General features: G+C 35.3%; 1 protein-coding gene across 1 annotated transcript; it reads left to right on the forward strand.

The window, feature by feature from the left end:
- The first annotated feature begins 3,308 nt into the window (after positions 1 to 3,308).
- Positions 3,309 to 18,512, forward strand: LOC140169704 (uncharacterized). Its single transcript, XM_072193001.1, has 3 exons — positions 3,309 to 3,566; positions 12,395 to 12,736; positions 15,318 to 18,512. Exons 1-3 carry the CDS (start codon positions 3,530 to 3,532, stop codon positions 15,587 to 15,589), a joined length of 651 nt encoding a protein of 216 aa, XP_072049102.1. The 5' UTR covers positions 3,309 to 3,529; the 3' UTR covers positions 15,590 to 18,512.
- Positions 18,513 to 18,745: the final 233 nt, after the last annotated feature.

An 18,745-nucleotide genomic window follows, 5' to 3' on the forward strand; every position in this document is an offset into this window, starting at 1 on the left:
AATCTAGTAAAAAAATGTCTAAATGAACTCCCAGACATATAAACCAAGTGAATAAATACAAAAGTTCATTTAAAAGACCAATACTTGCTCAGAATGATTGTAAATGTGGAAAAAAGAGGTGGGGTTACATCCTCCCTACTTTGTGATTGTTTTTGCCCTCACTCTCTCATTTTGTAACCGATTTCCATAAAAAAAGGTGTCAAAATGCTCAGAAGGATGAACCACTTCAAATGAGATGTGTAGGTAAATTGTTTGAACCATTTAAAGTTGTTCCTATGTTTACTATGTAACACAAAGGTACCCCAGGTTGTGACACAGGACCATAGGCATTTAAAGATGACATTCCCATAAAAAAAATCAAATTTTGGAATTCTTTAACAATTTTATGGTATTTACCTTGGGACTGAGTGGACTTTCAAATCCTTGAAAATACTTATTAAAAAGAGGTTTATTAAATCAATAATTGACAGTTGAACTGTGATAATCCCTATTCAATCCTGTGTAAGGCAGGAAACTAATTCGCACATTACCCAGACTACATGTAGCAATTTTAAATTATCCATATCTTGAAAAGTATTAGCTATGTATATAATTATAATTTTGGTATCATTTTGAAGCTTATTATCCCGTGCTTACATTTTTATTCCAATCATGAAATGTCAAAATGCGACTTGTTCTTGGTTTGGTCGGAACGGGTCACATATAGGCTACGCATGTGATTTTGGATGGAAGATATAGTTTAATGCATGTAATAACTTGGCCATGCTTTTTTAGTTGATAGTTTACAAAAACCTCGACGGCAACGTTCTCGGAGAAAGGGGCAGGATTGCTGTAAAAGTTGCTTACATACGTGGCTATTTGTGCTATTTGTACAAATTGCACACTTTCTTGCAACTGTAGGCTAAACGTGCAAGTGACTGCTGACATATGACACAAATTGCAACACCTGTGGCTATTTATACAATTTGTAAAAATTGCTTACATACGTTGCTATTTGTGCTATTTATACAAATTACACTTTCTTGCAACTGTAGGCTATTCGTGCAGTGACATAAATCAAACAAATTTCAACACCTGTGGCTATTTATACAATTTGTCCGACATAAATTGCATCAATTGTAACTATCTGTGGCTATTTATGCAATTTGTAAAAATTGCTTGAGCAACTGGCTATTTGTGCTATTTGTACCAATTGCACACTTTCTTGCAATAGGCTATTTGTGCAATGGCCAATCCTGCGCCTTTATGCGTTCATGCAGTTACAAACATAGAAACGAATACCAAAGCTGCGAACAAATCTATATTTTAGTGGCAAATGGTAGCGGAGAACCAAGAATCGTAGGATTAAGATTGAGGCTGTTTTATTTAGTAAACCAGGATCACATTTTCGTTAATTCCCCAGTATAGGCCCCATGTCACAGGGGAAATTGCCCAAAGTTGTCAAAATAGTATACAGTTGCTCAAATTTTCACAAACATTTTTTTCCTTCAAAATTACGTTAAAGGCTTACCGGTAATGTACGATTTCCTTCCAATTTTAAATTTGTCATTATATACTCAAAATGCTGAAATAATACTAGTAATAATGATCGGGAATGGTTTCTGTCCATTTTGAGCTGATATAACGAGGTAACGTGAAAGAAACACTGCTTGTTATTTTTGCCGTATAACACGCAGTTCTATGGGAGGACATAAAGTCATAATTTCTTGAATTATGACTTTATGTCGAACTTTGCTCTGTTTACCTACAAACACAACAAATTTGGCTGATTCCATTTAGGTGCAAGTTGTGACATGTGTAAACATTACAAATATGCAAAAAAAATCAGGTTTGAAAAAAATTAACCAAATTCATATTATAAGATCGTACATTATGACTTTAAGTAGCTGAAAACACGCTCATTAAAGTTTTCAAACTTACTCAAAATTGTTCCACCCTGCGTACTACTGTGTAAAGTGTACACGGATTGCGCTAAGTTGCCGAAAATCTTAATTTCAATGTGGTCAAGACAATGTTATCAGCTTTGGGCCACTTTACGTATATAACATTATCAAAATTAATGTTGCGAAATGTCAGGCGTTTTTTGGACAATTTGGTCAACTTTGGACAATTTCCCCTGACATTTTATTTTTCTGGAATCGGTATAGTTCTTGTCATTTATGTATAGCAGGTGTGGACCCGTGGTGTGGACCTGCCTAAAATAAGGGAATGACACTGATTTTGAGGATGACATGCATCCAAAAACAGAAAATAGAAAAGCACATGATACCTAACGTGATGACAGGCTGCAACCATGCAGATCTAATTAACTCTGGCGCTTTAAACAGGAACATGTACATGATCATACGCACCATTTAAAGTCTGCACAAAATTAATACGCCTATAGATTCAGAACTAATAATTGTTTTCACAATATTTTAACATAAAATGAAGGATGATTTATTTACCCGCATTTTGATACCCCATTTGTCCAATTTTGTTCAATATTGACAATACAGCAGTGTTTTGAAAGAAAAATACCCCAATTTAAAAGTTGCAGTTTAATATTTGTATTGATTTGATGTAAGCGCGAAGATAATGGCGGGCTTTACGTGTTTACAGTGCTGGCAATATAACCATTGATCGCTGTAAACTGCAACTTTTAAATTCGGGTATTTTTGTGTAAAAGCACTACTGTGTTGATAATATTGAACGACATTTGACGAATGGGGTATCAAAATGCGTGTAAATAAATCATCCTTCTCGGTATGTTGAAATATTGTGAAAACAATTATTAGTTCTGAATCTATAGGCGTATTTATAACAGCTGAGTTACTTTTTGTGCAGACTTACATTTTTTGCACGTGGGTGTGGTCACAGGACAGAAATTGAACATTTGCGCGCATGAATATGACGAGTAACCTATTTCTTTGGTACCTTCGGGGAACTACAGCTAACTACTATGTTAGCTAATTTAAAAAGTTTGGCAAAAGAACTCATTTTGTAGTAACGAAATAGTGCCAAATCTAAAAATATTGATCTTTGCTGCTATTTATAGTATTAAAGCCATGACTCATACCCTGTTCAACTTAACGGTGCGTAGGCTCTGGAGGAGTATTATTAATAGAAGTAACCTGCTGCAATTCTGCCAACTTTTTTGTCTCTCATCTACAAAGTGCAAAGTTCTTTTTAACCTTAACCTTGCGTAGGGTTCAAAACCTGCCTAGGAAAACCTGGCAAGCAGATTCGAGCAAGCTTTTACAGGCTGTCATCCGGTGGATGCCGTCAATTATTACAAGTTAAATCTGAATTTCGCCATGTGGAACGAGGTTGCTGTCAGCTATGAACCCTGCAATATTACTTCTAAATTTCATTTCAGTTCAGAGAGGGGATAGAGTGGATTAGTTTTCATTTTGCGGGAGATCAACTCAGGCAGTCCAACAACTCTACTCTGCCTACCCGGTAACTGCTGCAGCTGCGGCTTCTTGGTTTCTGAACCAACTTTGGAAGTTTATTACAATTATAATAGGAACTCTATATAAAACCAACAATGAATTATAGTATTTTTGTTCTTGCTGCTTTGTCAGGTAAGTATTTTGTTATTTTTACTGTACATCTTTATTTTTTTTCTCTATTATGTTACTTATTTTACTCTTGCCATGTCATTTTGTGTGTGGGGTTGGAGTGGGTATGTGTGCATAGGGACGAATCGTGATTTTTTAGCCACCGTGACATTAAGATTTTGACAGAATGTTCGTAAATAATCTGATGTTATAATACTATATCATGTACGATCAAGAAGTACATAGGCCTAGGCCGCCTCGTTCTTCATAATTTAACTATGTATTTTGTTAATTCAATATTTTGTATAATTTAATCAATTTACGGAGGCCTATATACTATTTGGTTGCCTAACTAAACGCGCATTTCGACGATTTGAATAATTTCAAAACCTTTAAAGAGAAAACATTCGGCTACCCATCAGAGGTTGCATGTCCCTGTTAAACTGTTTTTAAAAATAGGCCTATATATCACATTTTCCAAAAATGGAACGTTTTCAGAAAAATTGCACTTTTCAACATCTAATTTTTTTAGCTCTGAAGGCAATCAATTGATCAATTACCATTTTTGTAATTTTACTTGTCATTCAAAATTTTTCTAAATCAAATTAACTTAAGAACTTAAGGCATCAGTCCCCCACAGTTCGAGGATTGTAAATGTCAATTTTTGATAATTTGCCATACAATTTTTGTATTAATATATCGCGAATTTCAAAAATCAAAATTATTTGATATCAGAAGGATATTCCTCGTATTCAAAATGCAATTTGGTGTGTCTGATGTGTTCTCAGCGCACTTTTTTTTTGCATTTTCATTGAATGTTGTATTCTGCACCGACAGAAAAAGGTTTTAGTTCTTCTTCATCTAAAATTGAAAAAAAAAAATCTTCATCTAAAATATTTTTTTTAGTAATTTTATGTAATTCGTTTCTTAGGTGTTCTTAAATTTCTTCGGAAAAACAACAACAACAACAACAACAAATAATCAATATTAATTTACCAATATTACTAACATCGTTGTCAACATCTTCCCCGGATATCTTTACTGCATTAAGAGCTTGTATCATGTACAATATTGAAAAGTACCACTTTTTCTGAGAACATCATATTTGGAAAACCTGATTTCTTTTAAAAGGCAAATTATTCTGAAAAGATAAAACTTTATGTGGGTCACGGTTGTTTAATGGCATGTAAAACTGAGTCATTTTAAAGAAAAGTTGAACAATGGTGGCGCTATTTATCTAAAATCTTGTTTGCATCTTTACAAATTGTAGACACTTATAAACCGGTATTAGAACATCAGCAAACAGATTAACAAATGAAAAGGGAATTTTCAAATAACTTTCAATGAAATGTAAGGTATAAAACCACCAAACACTTAATTTCTAATCCTATTATGTGACCCGTTCTGACAAAGCCAGGAACAAGTCGTATTTTTGACATTTCATGATTTGAATAAAAATGTAAGCCGGGACAATAAGCTTCAAAATGATACCAAAATTATATACATAGCATCAATACTTTTCAAGACATGGATAATTTTGTAAATTATACCCTGATATTTTTGCTGAACTGCTAATCTGAATATAATGTGCTAATTAGTTCATACTGCAGTTACTGTCCGTTTTCCTATACATAATACACAATGCTCTTACCAATGACGCGTAACCTCTACAAATAGCGTATGTTAGAAGTATGGGTAATTGCCTAGTTAACGTCGCTGTGTGAAAAATAACCGGCCAATATTAAAAGTACTCTTCTAAAATTCTAGAAAATATAGTTTTGTAACATGTCCTAAATTTTTAGCTAATTTAGATGTTTGGAAATATTCGTACTTTGGTGTTTTAGTGTATGTTATATAGGTAATAGTACATTGCCTAGTTAACGTCGCTGTGTGAAAAATAACCGGCCAATATTAAAAGTACTCTTCTGATATTCTAGAAAATATAGTTTTGTAACATGTCCTAAATTTTTAGCTAATTTAGGTGTTTGGAAATAGTCGTACTTTTGTGTTTTAGGAAGGATAAACGACAGATAACACCAAAAAATATGAAGAAATTATTTCCAAACCGTGTTAAGTCTGCAAACCACCATGCTTCTCATTTTCAAGAACGCTGGTTAACAATAAGCAGAGTATTGTTTCATTTCTTAAACAAAAGCCCACACAGAATTGTTCTCTAGCGTTCGCTTTATAATCGTTCACCCAACTGAAACTATAATACCAGTTCATTGCTCCATTGCACAGTAAAGCAGAAACATATGTTGTGTGGATTTAACCAGAGAAGATATGATTTAATCAGTTGAGCTGTTTTCAATGAGTGTTATCTTGGTTTAATAGCTTTTAATGGGGTTTAAGTCCTGCAAAGGTCGTGGTGAATTCTACTGTAGACATGACTGCATCATGTCCTGTTTTACACAGGATTGAATAGGGATTATCATGGCTCAACTGTCAATTATTCTTTTTATTAAGTTCTTTCAAGGATTTGACCAGGAAGCACGGGGACAATAAGCTTCAAAATGATAGCAAAATTATATACATACATGTAGCATCAATACTTTCCAAGATGGATAATTTTGTAAGTGATACCTTGATATTTTTGCCGAACTGCTAATCTGAGTAATTAGTTAATTAGTTTACAGCTTTGCACATGCAGGATTGAATAGAGATGATCATAGTTCAACTGGCAATTATTGATTAAATAATCCTCTTTTTAAAAAGTACTTTCAAGGATATGAAAGTCCACTCAGTCCCAAGGTCAAACACCATGAAATTAGGAATTCCAAAATTTTATTTTATTTATGGGAATGTCATCTTTAAAGGCCTATAACTCAAAAACATGCGTGGCGACTTGTTCCGGGTTTTGTTGGAGCTGGTCACATATACTATTAAATTACCGGACTAATCAACCTAACTGGGGATATACCATATCAACTTCAATTTTGTAATTACCACCACGCCCATGTGAACCCGCACACGAACGTACTGGTGGATCGAAAGCCTTCACTAAAACTAACATAACCGTTATTTCGTATTAAAATACCGTCCTCCAGGCCCCCTTTAGCTTCAGAATTCAAAATCCTATTTACAATAATTTAACGCAGAAAGAACGATTGTTTATTTACACGCATTTTGATACACATTCATCCAATATATCGTTTATTATTATTATTATTATTATGTTTTGATGGAACCAAGTGTGTAAAAATATTGGATCCAACACATAATAATGATAAAATTGGATGCTTTACGCTTTACGCCCAATATTTATTGGTCTCGCTACGAGTTGTAATTTAAAACTCATAGCTCGACCATAAATATGGGCTCAACCAATCCAATTTTATATCAATAATATAGCAACACAGTAGTGTTTTTGAAAAAAATACCCGAATTTAAAAGTTGCATTTAGGAATCGGATAACAACGTTTGCACATTAGGCTATTTGCTCATGTTGTTGTTGGACATGGAAGAAAATATCAGTTTTTGATAATTTGTCATAAAACTTGTAATATCGTGAATTTCAAAAAATCTAAATTATTTGATACCGAAGGACATCCCTGGCCTCGTAATCAGAATGCAATTTGATGTGTCTGATGTATATCCCACACAAATAATGTGCAAACGTTGCTATCCGATCCCTTAAATTGTATTTTATTTGAATTCCGCGCGAAAACGACAGGTTTTAAATGCAACTTTTAATTCATTGGCAGATATTATTCAAAACATAATAATGATAAAATTGGATGCTTTACGCCCAATATTTATTGGTATTGGACTCGACTACGTTTAAAACTCATAGCTCGACCAATAAATAATGGGCTCAATCGATCCAATTTTATATCAACATTGGACAAATGGTGCATATGTATCCAAATGCGCGAGAATAAACCATCATTATTGCTATATACACCAGGCACAAAAAGAAACTCGTCAGTAATATTCATCTTTGCTGTTCAATAACTTGATAATTTTGGATTATTATGAAATATACATTTTGTTAATTTAACTTAGCTTTCTCATGTGACACCCTGTTCGTGAAAAACGAACAAGAATTGACCAAGATATGCGCCTCCAAAGCCTCAAACACCCGGGCAAACACCAAAATCAAAAGTTGCATTTTCAACGATTTTCAATGGGAACGCATCGTTGTATTGCACACAGGCACCACGGGCCAATCAATAAAGCACACAGTGTAACAGGCACAATTGAATCGTTAAAATTGCAACTTTTCATTTTGGGGTTTGAGAGTTTGGAGGCGCATATCTTGGTCAATTCTTGCTCAATGTTCACGAACAGGGTGTCAAATGAGAAAGAAAAGTTCAATTAACAAAATGTATATTTCAGAATAATCCAAAATTATCAAGTTATTGAACAGCAAGGATGAATATAACTGACGAGTTTCTTTTTGTGCCTGGTGTAGATTGTGAATACGATTACTTTAGTTCTGAAGTTTTACGCGTGTTTTATAACGAATGCGTTACTTTGTGTGAAGGCTTATGCATTGAACATGTTGAACTGATACGTGGGGGAACTGCCGACTAAACTTTTCAACCCAAATTAATTCGCCAAATCCTGATGCAATTAATGGGAAGGAAGCGTGTTGTCATGGTTTATACACTGCACACAAAAAGCATATCGTTACCATTAAACATGTTGAAACATATCCACTTTTTTTTGTAATTGACCACTTCGTTGCTGTTTGGCTCTGCGTACTCCAATTAGGCCGGAGTTAGCGAAGCGGAAAACTGAAAGCGAGGCTAAGATGTAAATTAAATACGCCCAATCTAGCTGAGACTGTGTACAAATAGGAGCACAATATAAGTGGTTCTATAGTTATCTGGCAAATTAACTTTGCATAATTGGGAGTATGTAGGCCTATAATTTACATTTTTGGCCTCGCTTTCAGTTTTCTGTTTCGCTAACTCCGGCCTTATTGGAGTTAGCAGAGCCAAAAGCCAAAAATTTGATGAAAGACAATGCCATGTCAACTGATGATGATGTGTATAAATATTCACAACATGAAAAAGGCATATTTCACAGTTAGCCAGTAGGATTATCATTTAACATGTTTGGTGCCATGAGGTGGTAAGGGTACTAAGGGTAAGATGCCTTCTGTGGGTTGCGACACAGTGACCCGCTCTTTAGCATTAATAGAATGTCCCCGGGAGAATGTCAGGAAATAGTAAACTGACTCTATATTTAGGCCTACCGCCCGGACTTACCGACGATCGAGTCATTCAAACCTCCTGGATTAAGATAAAGTTCGCCATTATTATTAATGTATAACTGTATGCCTAATATGGCTGTTTGGGCCACATTTTCGGCACCCCAGTCGCCCCTTTCCCCTTCCCCTCTAAAAAAGTCCTGACTATAGGCCTACCACTGCTCACTAGCTTACACCCGTGATCCATGAATAGTCAATAGATTATTGTTCAAGAAGGTTATTTTGCAGCAGCACAGTAACCCACAGTAACCCACCCAAACTGGGAATAAAGTTTAATTCAACGGTTTTGATTGTGGGGAAAGACAATAAAACCTGGAGATCCGAACCCTTCTGTAGGGAGTAAGCATAGGCTTATAGTACTAATTTTTTACAACAGCCTTATGACGCAACATCTCTATTTTTGTACGTGTCCACCACAACAGGAATTGCGTGTTGGTCTTAAAGTTCATTTCTAATATTACATGCATCAATACAAATCAATAAACTTGTATACACTAGATTACCGGTGACGCATTCGCGCCATCCGCCCAATCATGCGCCATAGCAGCAGCCCTGTGGCTCCGGAACCGGGAGGGGTTTTCAACTGAAATTTTTATACTTTATCTGGAAATAATTATAACATTAAAACCTCCACTAAATGAGTAACCCCCCCAAAACAAATTAAACAAAAAATGTTTTTTTAAAAATGTTCCCCTGGTCATGAGGTTTGTTATTACCGAGTTTGAGTCCCATACTCCTTACAGATGCCCAGAAAATTAAATTCTACGATTTGACCCAGATAACCTTTGACCTGACCCCTGTACAGCATTCCAAAGTGTTCCCTGGTCAGTAAGTTTGTTGTCACATAGTTTGAGCCCCGTACCCCTTACAAATGTCCAGAAAATGCATTTTGAAAATTTGACCTCTGTATGACCTTTGACCTTACCCCTGCAAATTGTTCCCCTGTTCATGAGATTTGTTGTCACTGAGATTGAGCCCCATACCCCTTACAGGTATCCAGCAAATGAAATTATAAGATTTGACCCTATTTAACCTTTGACCTGACCCCTGCAAAGTGTTCCAAACTTATTAATCTGAGGTTCCAAAATATTCCCTTGATCATTAAGTTTGTTGTCACCAAGATTGAGCTTCGTACCCCTTGCAGTTGTCCAGGAAATGCATTTCTAAAATTTGACCTCTGCATGACCTTTGACCCGACCCCTGCAATGTTCCCCTGGTCATGAAATTTGTTGTCACCGAGTTTGAGCCCCATACCCCTTACAGATGTACAGATAATGCAATTGTAAGAGTTTACCCCCTCAATGACCTTTGACCCCAATTCTGTGTACAAGTTATAGGCCTAGGCGTGTGGTATAGCCAATGCATATGTGCAAGTGGCGTCATTGTGCTATGTAATATGTGGCAAAAGAATCATTTTGAAGGTATTTGGTTATATACCAGAAATGCCCCTTTAATGACCTTTGACCCCAATTCTGTTTACACGATACATACAGGGTGTCCCAGAAAAAATTACCGAGTGAATAAATTTGTACGTAGGCTTAAGTCGAGAAATAGACATCAGAATCAAAAAATTCAAAATGTAGCGCATATCATATTTTGTTGTGCATCACATACGAAAATGTTATTTGATTCGGTTGACTGGTTCTGAAGAAATGAACGATTGCATAATGCGTGCATCAATGCAGTTCATTCCAAATTTGATCAACAGGCGCTATTTTCATACTTTACAAAGAACATTTGAGCCAAGAATGACAATGATCAAGTGCTAACAGCTTTACGTGTGATAGTTGATACCACGCAACATTAATGTTGAAGTTTTAAAAGATTTAAACTTTGCATTACAATTTCTTGGAAATATTCCGAAAACATTAATGTGTGTGAGAAATGTTTAAGCCAGCTGGAATTCTTTATGTAGTAATTATTTAACAAGCTACGTCGCTGCTCAATGATGACTCTGAAAAAGGTAACTTTTAAAGCAAATGTCAAACATTTATATCAACATTAACGAAAAAAGTTATTTACAAATACTGAGCATCGTCTTACATGCAAGCTTTCATTTTCAAAGTCGTGCGGGTTTTCAAATTTGAACAAAATAAATGCTTTGCAAGAAACAGGTTGTTTAAAAAGAACGAAAAGGATTTCATAGAACAAAATATGAAGCCCATTGACAGTTTAACCACTTGTGCGCATTGTGTTGAATGATCTTTCTTTCAAACTTGGAATGAGTTAAATTAACATATGCGTTATGTAATTCTTCGCGATCAGACATTCCAGTAAAATTGGCATATAAGATGCAGAATAAGATGTGCTACACGTTGATGTTTATATTTTTGGATTTTGATATCTATTTTTCGACTTATGTCCAAACTCATTTGCCCAGTAATTTTTTCTGGGACACCCTGTGTATGTGCAAGTGACGTAATTGTAGGGTGTAACATGTATGAGGAGAAGCATTTTGAAGTTTGTTGCCAGAAGAAGAAGAAGAAGAAAGAAGCAGAATCGGATAGCATTAGAGTACCTAGCTGGGGGATGTAAACCTCCCAGCCTAGGTAAAGAAGAATCGGATAGAAAAACAGGACACCCCCAGCTAGATAAGAAAGAACGGAGTGCATTACAAGCCCTAGCCGCATTCTATTCCCAGGAATGTTTAAGTTCTAACGAATGTTTGATGACGTAAAATCGATAATATGTTACGTATAATATCTGGTAGAAATATATTATTGATTTTACGTCATCAAACATTCGTTAGAACTTAAACATTACTGGAAATAGAATGGTAATAGACTAACGTAGGACTAGATATGTTAATGTTATATCAAATATTATACGTCTAATAAAAAGTCTGCATACGTCCTTAAGGTTGGTCTTAACCCTGGAATTATGGAAACTTTCGGGCTTCATAACTGCTAAATTATTTGTCTAAAGAATATAAAAGAATACTTTTTCAGAATGTAAATGACTTGATGACTTCATCTGTGAGGTCTAATTTGGGCCAAAATGCTCATTTTTTGAGAAAATCCAAAAAAACAGGTTTTTTGGCCCAAATTTTTTCGCGCAACGTAACAAAAAAACTTGTTTGGCCAAAAATGTTTTTTATTAATTTTTAAAAACTAGATAAAAATATTTAGGGACCGTTTTTTTATTTTTTTGAATTTTGACCAATTAAATTAGAAATTAATAAAAAAAAATTTTGGCCAAACAATTTTTTTGTTACGTTGCGCAAAAAAAATTGGGCCAAAAAACCTGTTTTTTGTGATTTTCTCCAAAAATGAGCATTTTAGCTCAAATTGGACCTCACAGATGAATTCATCAAGTCATTTCCATTCTAAAATGTATACTTTTATATTCTTTAGACTAATAATTTAGCAGTTATGAGGCCCGAAAGTTTCCATAATTCCAGGGTTCAGACCACAGAAGACGAAGAAATTCAATCAATCAATCAATATATCACTTGATCGATCGGTCGATCGATCGATCAATCAATCAATCAATCAATCAATCAATCAATCAATCAATCAATCAATCAATCAATCAATCAATCAATCAATCAATCAATCAATCAATCGATCAATCAATCAATCAATCAATCAATCGATCAATCATGCAATCAATTCAATTTTTCAATTCATTCCAGCTCTTGCTGCCGCTCAACACGAACAAGGTGCACAAGAACCCAGTGGTCATTTCCAAAGAGGCAATATCCCTGGTTACGGTCACGGACATCAAGGTGGTCAGTGGCCAGGAAACAACGGCCCTGGTGGCCGCGGCGTCCCTGGTGGCCGCGGAGTCCCTGGTGGCCGCGGACAAGGTATATTCCCTGACTATGGCAGAGGTGCTGGTAGAGGTGTGTACCCTCCTCGCGGCCCAGGTGCGGCTCCTGGTGCACGACCTGGATCACGACCAGGTGTGTTCGATCACCCATTTACTATGGAACCATGGAAGGATTATTTTGGGAATGGTGTTCCTGATCTAACAGGTAAGTGTATCTGTATTCACTCTCTGCCCTCCCCCAGCAAAACGAGGGGGTGGGCAAATTTCTGACAGGGCAAAAAAGGTGGGACAAGCAGGTGAAAAAGACGGTAAAGGGATTTTTGGCACACATTCAAGGTTCACAATTTTGGAATCTGCCCCGGGGAATCTACAAGGTGACGAGGATTTTATGACAGGCTAAGGGAGGGGAGCAGGCAAATTTATAAAAGGGGGAGAGGGCAAGCACTTTTGGCAGGTCATTTTGCCCATCACGGATGGCCCCCTAATACTATGCTCTTAGAGGAGTGCTTGATTCTAGCATATCTTAGAGAAGTGCTTGATTCTAGCATATCTTAGAGGAGTGCTTGATTCTAGCATATCTTAGAGTGCTTGATACTATAGCATATCTTAGAGGAGTGCTTGATTCTAGCATATCTTAGAGGAGTGCTTGATTCTAGCATATCTTAGAGAAGTGCTTGATTCTAGCATATCTTAGAGGAGTGCTTGATTCTAGCATATCTTAGAGGAGTGCTTGATTCTAGCATATCTTAGAGGAGTGCTTGATTCTAGCATACAATACAAGTTTTATGGCAAATTATTAAATAAAAATTATATTTTGATATTTACTAGTAACAAAAAATACTGTGCAAACGTTGCTAACCGATTCCTTAAACAGAACATAAATGCAAATTTGACGATATTTTTGATAAGCGAATGAATCTGATTTTTTTTTTTGCACACAGACATTATGCCCGGGGGGGCATTCAAATATGAACTCTACTCGTGCCTACCGGAGTACGACACTAGCCTGACTAGGGGTCTATCGGTGGCTATTTTTTGTCCAAAAAGGGGGTCATTCTCTGGGGTAATTAATAATTATGTGTGGAAACGCTTAGAATTGTGTGTCATTGACCGTGAAAAATAACTTTCTTGGGGAAATTATGCACAAATTTACCATTTTAAAGCAAACATTGGTACAAAAAAGTCAAAATTGTACATTGTGTGCGAAGCGCGAAAAACCTTTTCTGTTTTACTTAGTGTAAATTTCTATACAAAAAAAGGAATCATTAGGTGTAAGCTGATGAAAAAAGGGGGTCATTGGGTGGCATATTTGCTGAAAAAAAGGGAGGGGGTCTATTGACAGGCACATGACGCTTGCCAATATAACGATCCCCCCGGACATTATGTAGCCATAGGTTTCCAGCGGTACAGTGCATCAAAATGATTGTTCACCATCCGTTGTTGGTATATTTCAAAAGCCTTCCTCTTGCAAACACACAATTGCTTGAACAGACGTTATACAGAATTCATCCAGACAAGTCATGTAGAAATTTTTTTCTCCCACCCACCACTCCCAATTTTAATATGTTTGTTTTAAGTCATTGGAAAAGATGTGGGAAATTGCTTTTATATTAAAAGTTGCTATGTTGTATAGTTAATTAAAATTTTGTTTCTATGCATAAGAGTGAGTGTGCATAAATTGTGAAAATTATTAGAATATGTGAACGCTGCATAGAAGTGTAGTACTTGTAGTATTTAGAGCAAAGTTATTTAATTACAACATATCTAGGGGTGTGAAATTGGACATATCCATCAGTTTATAGGCAGCATGTTTCCTTTAATCACTGCGTTGTCTTTTTTAAAGACATTTCTTGTTAACTTTAATACGATGAAAGTATGCCGACCCCTTCCAGACCAGTCTTGGACTTTTGCAAAAACATATTCCATACAGCTCAACTTACCGTACTTTGCCTACATTCGACCTTGAATGATTTTTGAGTTGACACATTCATGAAAATAACTATAGATACTTGACAAGACCATTAGTAGCCCAGTTCTGAACCTTTTCATTGATCATTCATAACAATAGGTATCTGATGGATCAGTGAAGATAAGAAGGGATTATAATATATCCGTAACCTTGATATTATAGTACATCTCGAGGAAAAAGTGCAATGGACATGTTTTCATTTTATGAAAATTGAGTATAACCCAAAAATGAAAATGGAACAATTTATTGGAAATCTGTTTTAACAGATTTTTTTGACATCTTTTTTTGCACTGTATTATACCTAAATTAAGAAATTTGATAAATATTCAAAGAAAATATAGGTCATCCAAAAAATTGTGATTTTTACACATTTTGGGGCAAAAAAGGAAAAATAAGCAAAAATATCAAAATCTGTCTTAGTTTCATTCATCAAGTCATAACAAACGGCCTACATGCTTAATTTCTAATAAAATATTGAAATTGTGAAAAATATAGGTATTTATTGATTTTCATGTTTTTTCTTGCAAATATGCTAATAATATGCAAATTATGAAATTGCAAAATAAAGTTTCTACATAGCATACATCTTTCAAGTATGATGTTCAAAATGACAGACATCAAAAAGAGATTCGATGAAATGTAAAGGTGTAGTAACAATTTTGGAATGGACTGTCTGGTTAGGCAAAGTATGGTAAGTTGAGCTGTACTAAATGTCAAGTCTATTATTCTAGAATAGTAGGGCCTATGCTATTCGTCTGTATTCGAAAATAGCGCTACTACTACCATTACTGAATCACCTTTTAATTTTTTTTTATAGACCGGCCCCAATGGGATTATGTCGACCCAAAGGGCACATGGATGAGTGCAGTCACAGGATTCTACGGTGGCCCAGAAAACGGTGTTCCTAATCGGGGGCCTTGGCGAATCGGTGAACAAGAACAAGGCTCATCTGCATCTTCCGGCGGGATTTCAACAGGCAAAGTTGTCGGTGTCGTGATGGGCGTTTTATTTCTAGTCGGTGCTGCTTTTGTTGTCGCCTTCGTAGTACGCAGAAACAGAGCATCAGGACAATTTCACAACGAGGTGTGATAGTAATAACATATTTGACTGTCTTTAATAAAAGACTGACATTCTTTTACTGCTGCATTATATGATTTTTTAAAAGTTGACAATGTGATTTTTTTGCCCTCCTAAGGAGAAACAAGTTTCACGACTTCACTACATAGCCGATGCAAGAAAGAAAACAATATTTAAAGCAACGGTCACATTTTTAAAAGTTAAGCTGGCATGAGTCTACGGAGAGAGGGCAGGGTCAGTTTGAAAAGTACATGTACGGACACAAGATGGACATACATGTAAGATAGCAGTATTACGTATCTAGGTGACGTCATTACCTCATTAGGAGAAATAATTACCTTATAAGGAAACGCATTTCCGAAATAGTGTCATGCAGAATAAATTACTGATTTAAAAATCCAAAATCAATAGCGCACAAATTTCCTGTGTTTCATGACACAATTAGATTTAACAGGGCAAACTTGATTAAATTTATTAAAAAATTGTGACCGGTTCTGGTAGCCCTGTGCTGTAGTGTACATCACAGCCCACAGCACAGGTGTATGGTGCAAACTTACGGCGGTAGCAATTGTTTAGCCGTAACCCTCTAGCCCTCTATTTGCGCTCCGTTAAAGGGCATACTAATCATGCTAATTTGTGGTTCACCTGTGCCATTATGTCATTATGTACTAGTCATTGGAGGCCGTGCTCTGTTGTACCATTCCATGGTTGTACATGGATGGTCTGTTGAATTTACAGTGTTTACAATTGGTCGCTAGGCAACGAGTGCATGACGTTTAAACAAGGATGTAGAGTATTTATATACCTCATTGGTCAAAGCCAAATCGCTCAGCGACAGAGAAATTCCTCTTAACATTGCTTATAATCATGGAATGGGTTATTCCATTCGAAATCCCCGTGGAATAGTTCGTCTTCCATTATTCCAGATGGAGTATGGATATCAAACAGAATAGACAATTTGGTAACTTCCATAATACTCACTCCATTTTGTTCAAGATATAGGTATAAGCCATAAAGGGGACATACTCCCTCTGTGGAAAACTTTTCGGTTCTTCCACAGGGGTATTGCCGATTTCAAATGGAATGGCCCAATTTTGATGCTTGCCTTAAGTACATATTTAAAAATGCAGTGCATCTCGTAACACATCTGTTTAATGAGTGTTTTTTTTTACATCTGCAAGAATCGTTTATTATTTTTAAACACGCACCAGATTTTTTTGTCAACCGAAACAGGAAAGTGCGGCTTATCTGTCGTGTGGCTTAACCTCTTTACAATACGGTACGTTTTATTGACAGTACATAGTGCAAAATGTATGTTTAAAAGTGTGTATTGTGTATATCTGAAATCGAAAGAGTTCTCAATTAGTTTATGATATTATTTAATAGCTATGTATATCTTGCATAATTTGATTGTTATGATGAAAAATGTGCAATAATAATTTTTATTTTGATGACAAATCGGGATTTACTTATGGTTCCTTTCCCGAAATTATTAAAATTAAATTCTAATTTAATATTACAAAAAAGGTACATAACCAGCAAACGTATTTTCTTTTAATGTTACAAACACGTTTTGGTTTTGGTCAAAATGTTTAAATATTACATTTAAATGTCGGGTTATATAAAGTTTATGAACAAAAAACCTTTTTTTAATTGAAAAAACCCCAATTCAACAATATTTTTAAATGTTGTCAAAATGTACTTAAACTGTACTTAAATAACATATTGGAACCTTTTGCAGCAAGTTTTTAAATAGTTTTAAAGGTTATCAAAACGTTTTATAGACGAGTTGACCTCAATGTTTATCAATAAAGGCAAGTGACTGGTATATCGATATGCTTGAGCGAACTGCATACAACCACTACACTGCCAGGCAATGGCGTCAGAAGTCAACTCATCTATACCCTCATACACTTTATATATATAACCCAACATTTGAAAGTTTTCTGTCAAACCTTTTGTATTTGATGGATAACAATTGCCATTTTACGAATCAGGAACTGATAATTCTCAAACTTTCAGTTTTAGTGTAACTTGGTGGTTTTTAATAAGAAATCAATAAATTTGTGCTCATTTTAATCAAAAGTCAATGATTTTCATTCCCAAACTGTGTTTTTTGTACATTCCACAATAAACTGGTAAAATGTATTTCTATTATTACATTTGTGACGTGGAACATCGAAAAGAGACACTTTTGGGCAGGATCGTAAATGGAGAAATAGCAAAAGATCTGCCGGGGCGATTTTTTCACAATTTGGGTTTGTTGCAAATTTGTGATGTCAATAATGTTTAAAATATTGTCTGATTAGTTTCAGACCGGAATATAACTGGTATCTTGTATAATTTTTCAGAAATTTTTCAAAGTCATTCCTACTCTCAATATTGTCAATAATAATTTTTAAACGCTGATATCTCAGTACCCCCCCCCTCCATTTCCTATGACCATGGTAATTAAAGTTGGATTTTTTAAGGGTTATAGGGTTAGTTTTAGGGTTAGGGTTAGCTAGAAATTAGCCAGAAATCTTCTAGAGTGTAAGAGACTTGTTTCAGTCTCTTACACACTATCGCATTTGCTAATTTACTAATTCTAATGCACTGTGGGATGATTTGGGAAAATTTGGGGACAGTTGAACTCTGACCTATACGGGGAAAATTTATTTATTGTGCTTACAAAATATCATTTCAAATATTTTACTAAAATGAAAAAAAATATATATAATTATTAGAGATTAGTTAAATAAAATATTTGCAGTGATATCATTATTACAACAATAAATAATAATTAATAATTAGAGGAATTTTCTCGATAGGTCAGAATTCAAATGTAAATTGTCCCACAATGCTTTGCGCTATATCGCATGCATCGTTTTGTTTTTGATTGAAATGAGTACAACTTTGGTAAATACATGTAAGGCCGTATAAAATTAATGTTTTGGTTCTCGTCCAGAGGATTTTCATGAATTGATGAGGGAGGGAGGAGGTGTTTTTTTTTTTTTTTTTTTTTCAATGTAAAATTAGCATTGTCAGTAGTTTTCGGTCTTCTCCAACAGTGCTCGAGGAAACGATGAGGCCCTTTTTTTTTTTTTTTTTTTTTTTTTTTTTCAATTTTGATTTTCTGGGATAAACCCCCTAGAGTACCACAAAAGACTTGGAAGTGATGCTTGTTCT

The sequence above is a fragment of the Amphiura filiformis genome, chromosome 14, assembly GCF_039555335.1.
Source record: "Amphiura filiformis chromosome 14, Afil_fr2py, whole genome shotgun sequence".
Classification (NCBI taxonomy): Eukaryota; Metazoa; Echinodermata; class Ophiuroidea; order Amphilepidida; family Amphiuridae; genus Amphiura; species Amphiura filiformis.

What these genes read in the sequence shown, in the direction of transcription:
- LOC140169704 (XM_072193001.1), top strand. Translation starts at nt 3,530, where the DNA reads ATGAATTATAGTATTTTTGTTCTTGCTGCTTTGTCAG. An exon ending in TGTTCTTGCTGCTTTGTCAG is followed by an intron (nt 3,567 to 12,394) that starts GTAAGTATTTTG and finishes AATTCATTCCAG; the next exon opens with CTCTTGCTGCCGCTCAACAC. An exon ending in TGGTGTTCCTGATCTAACAG is followed by an intron (nt 12,737 to 15,317) that starts GTAAGTGTATCT and finishes TTTTTTTTATAG; the next exon opens with ACCGGCCCCAATGGGATTAT.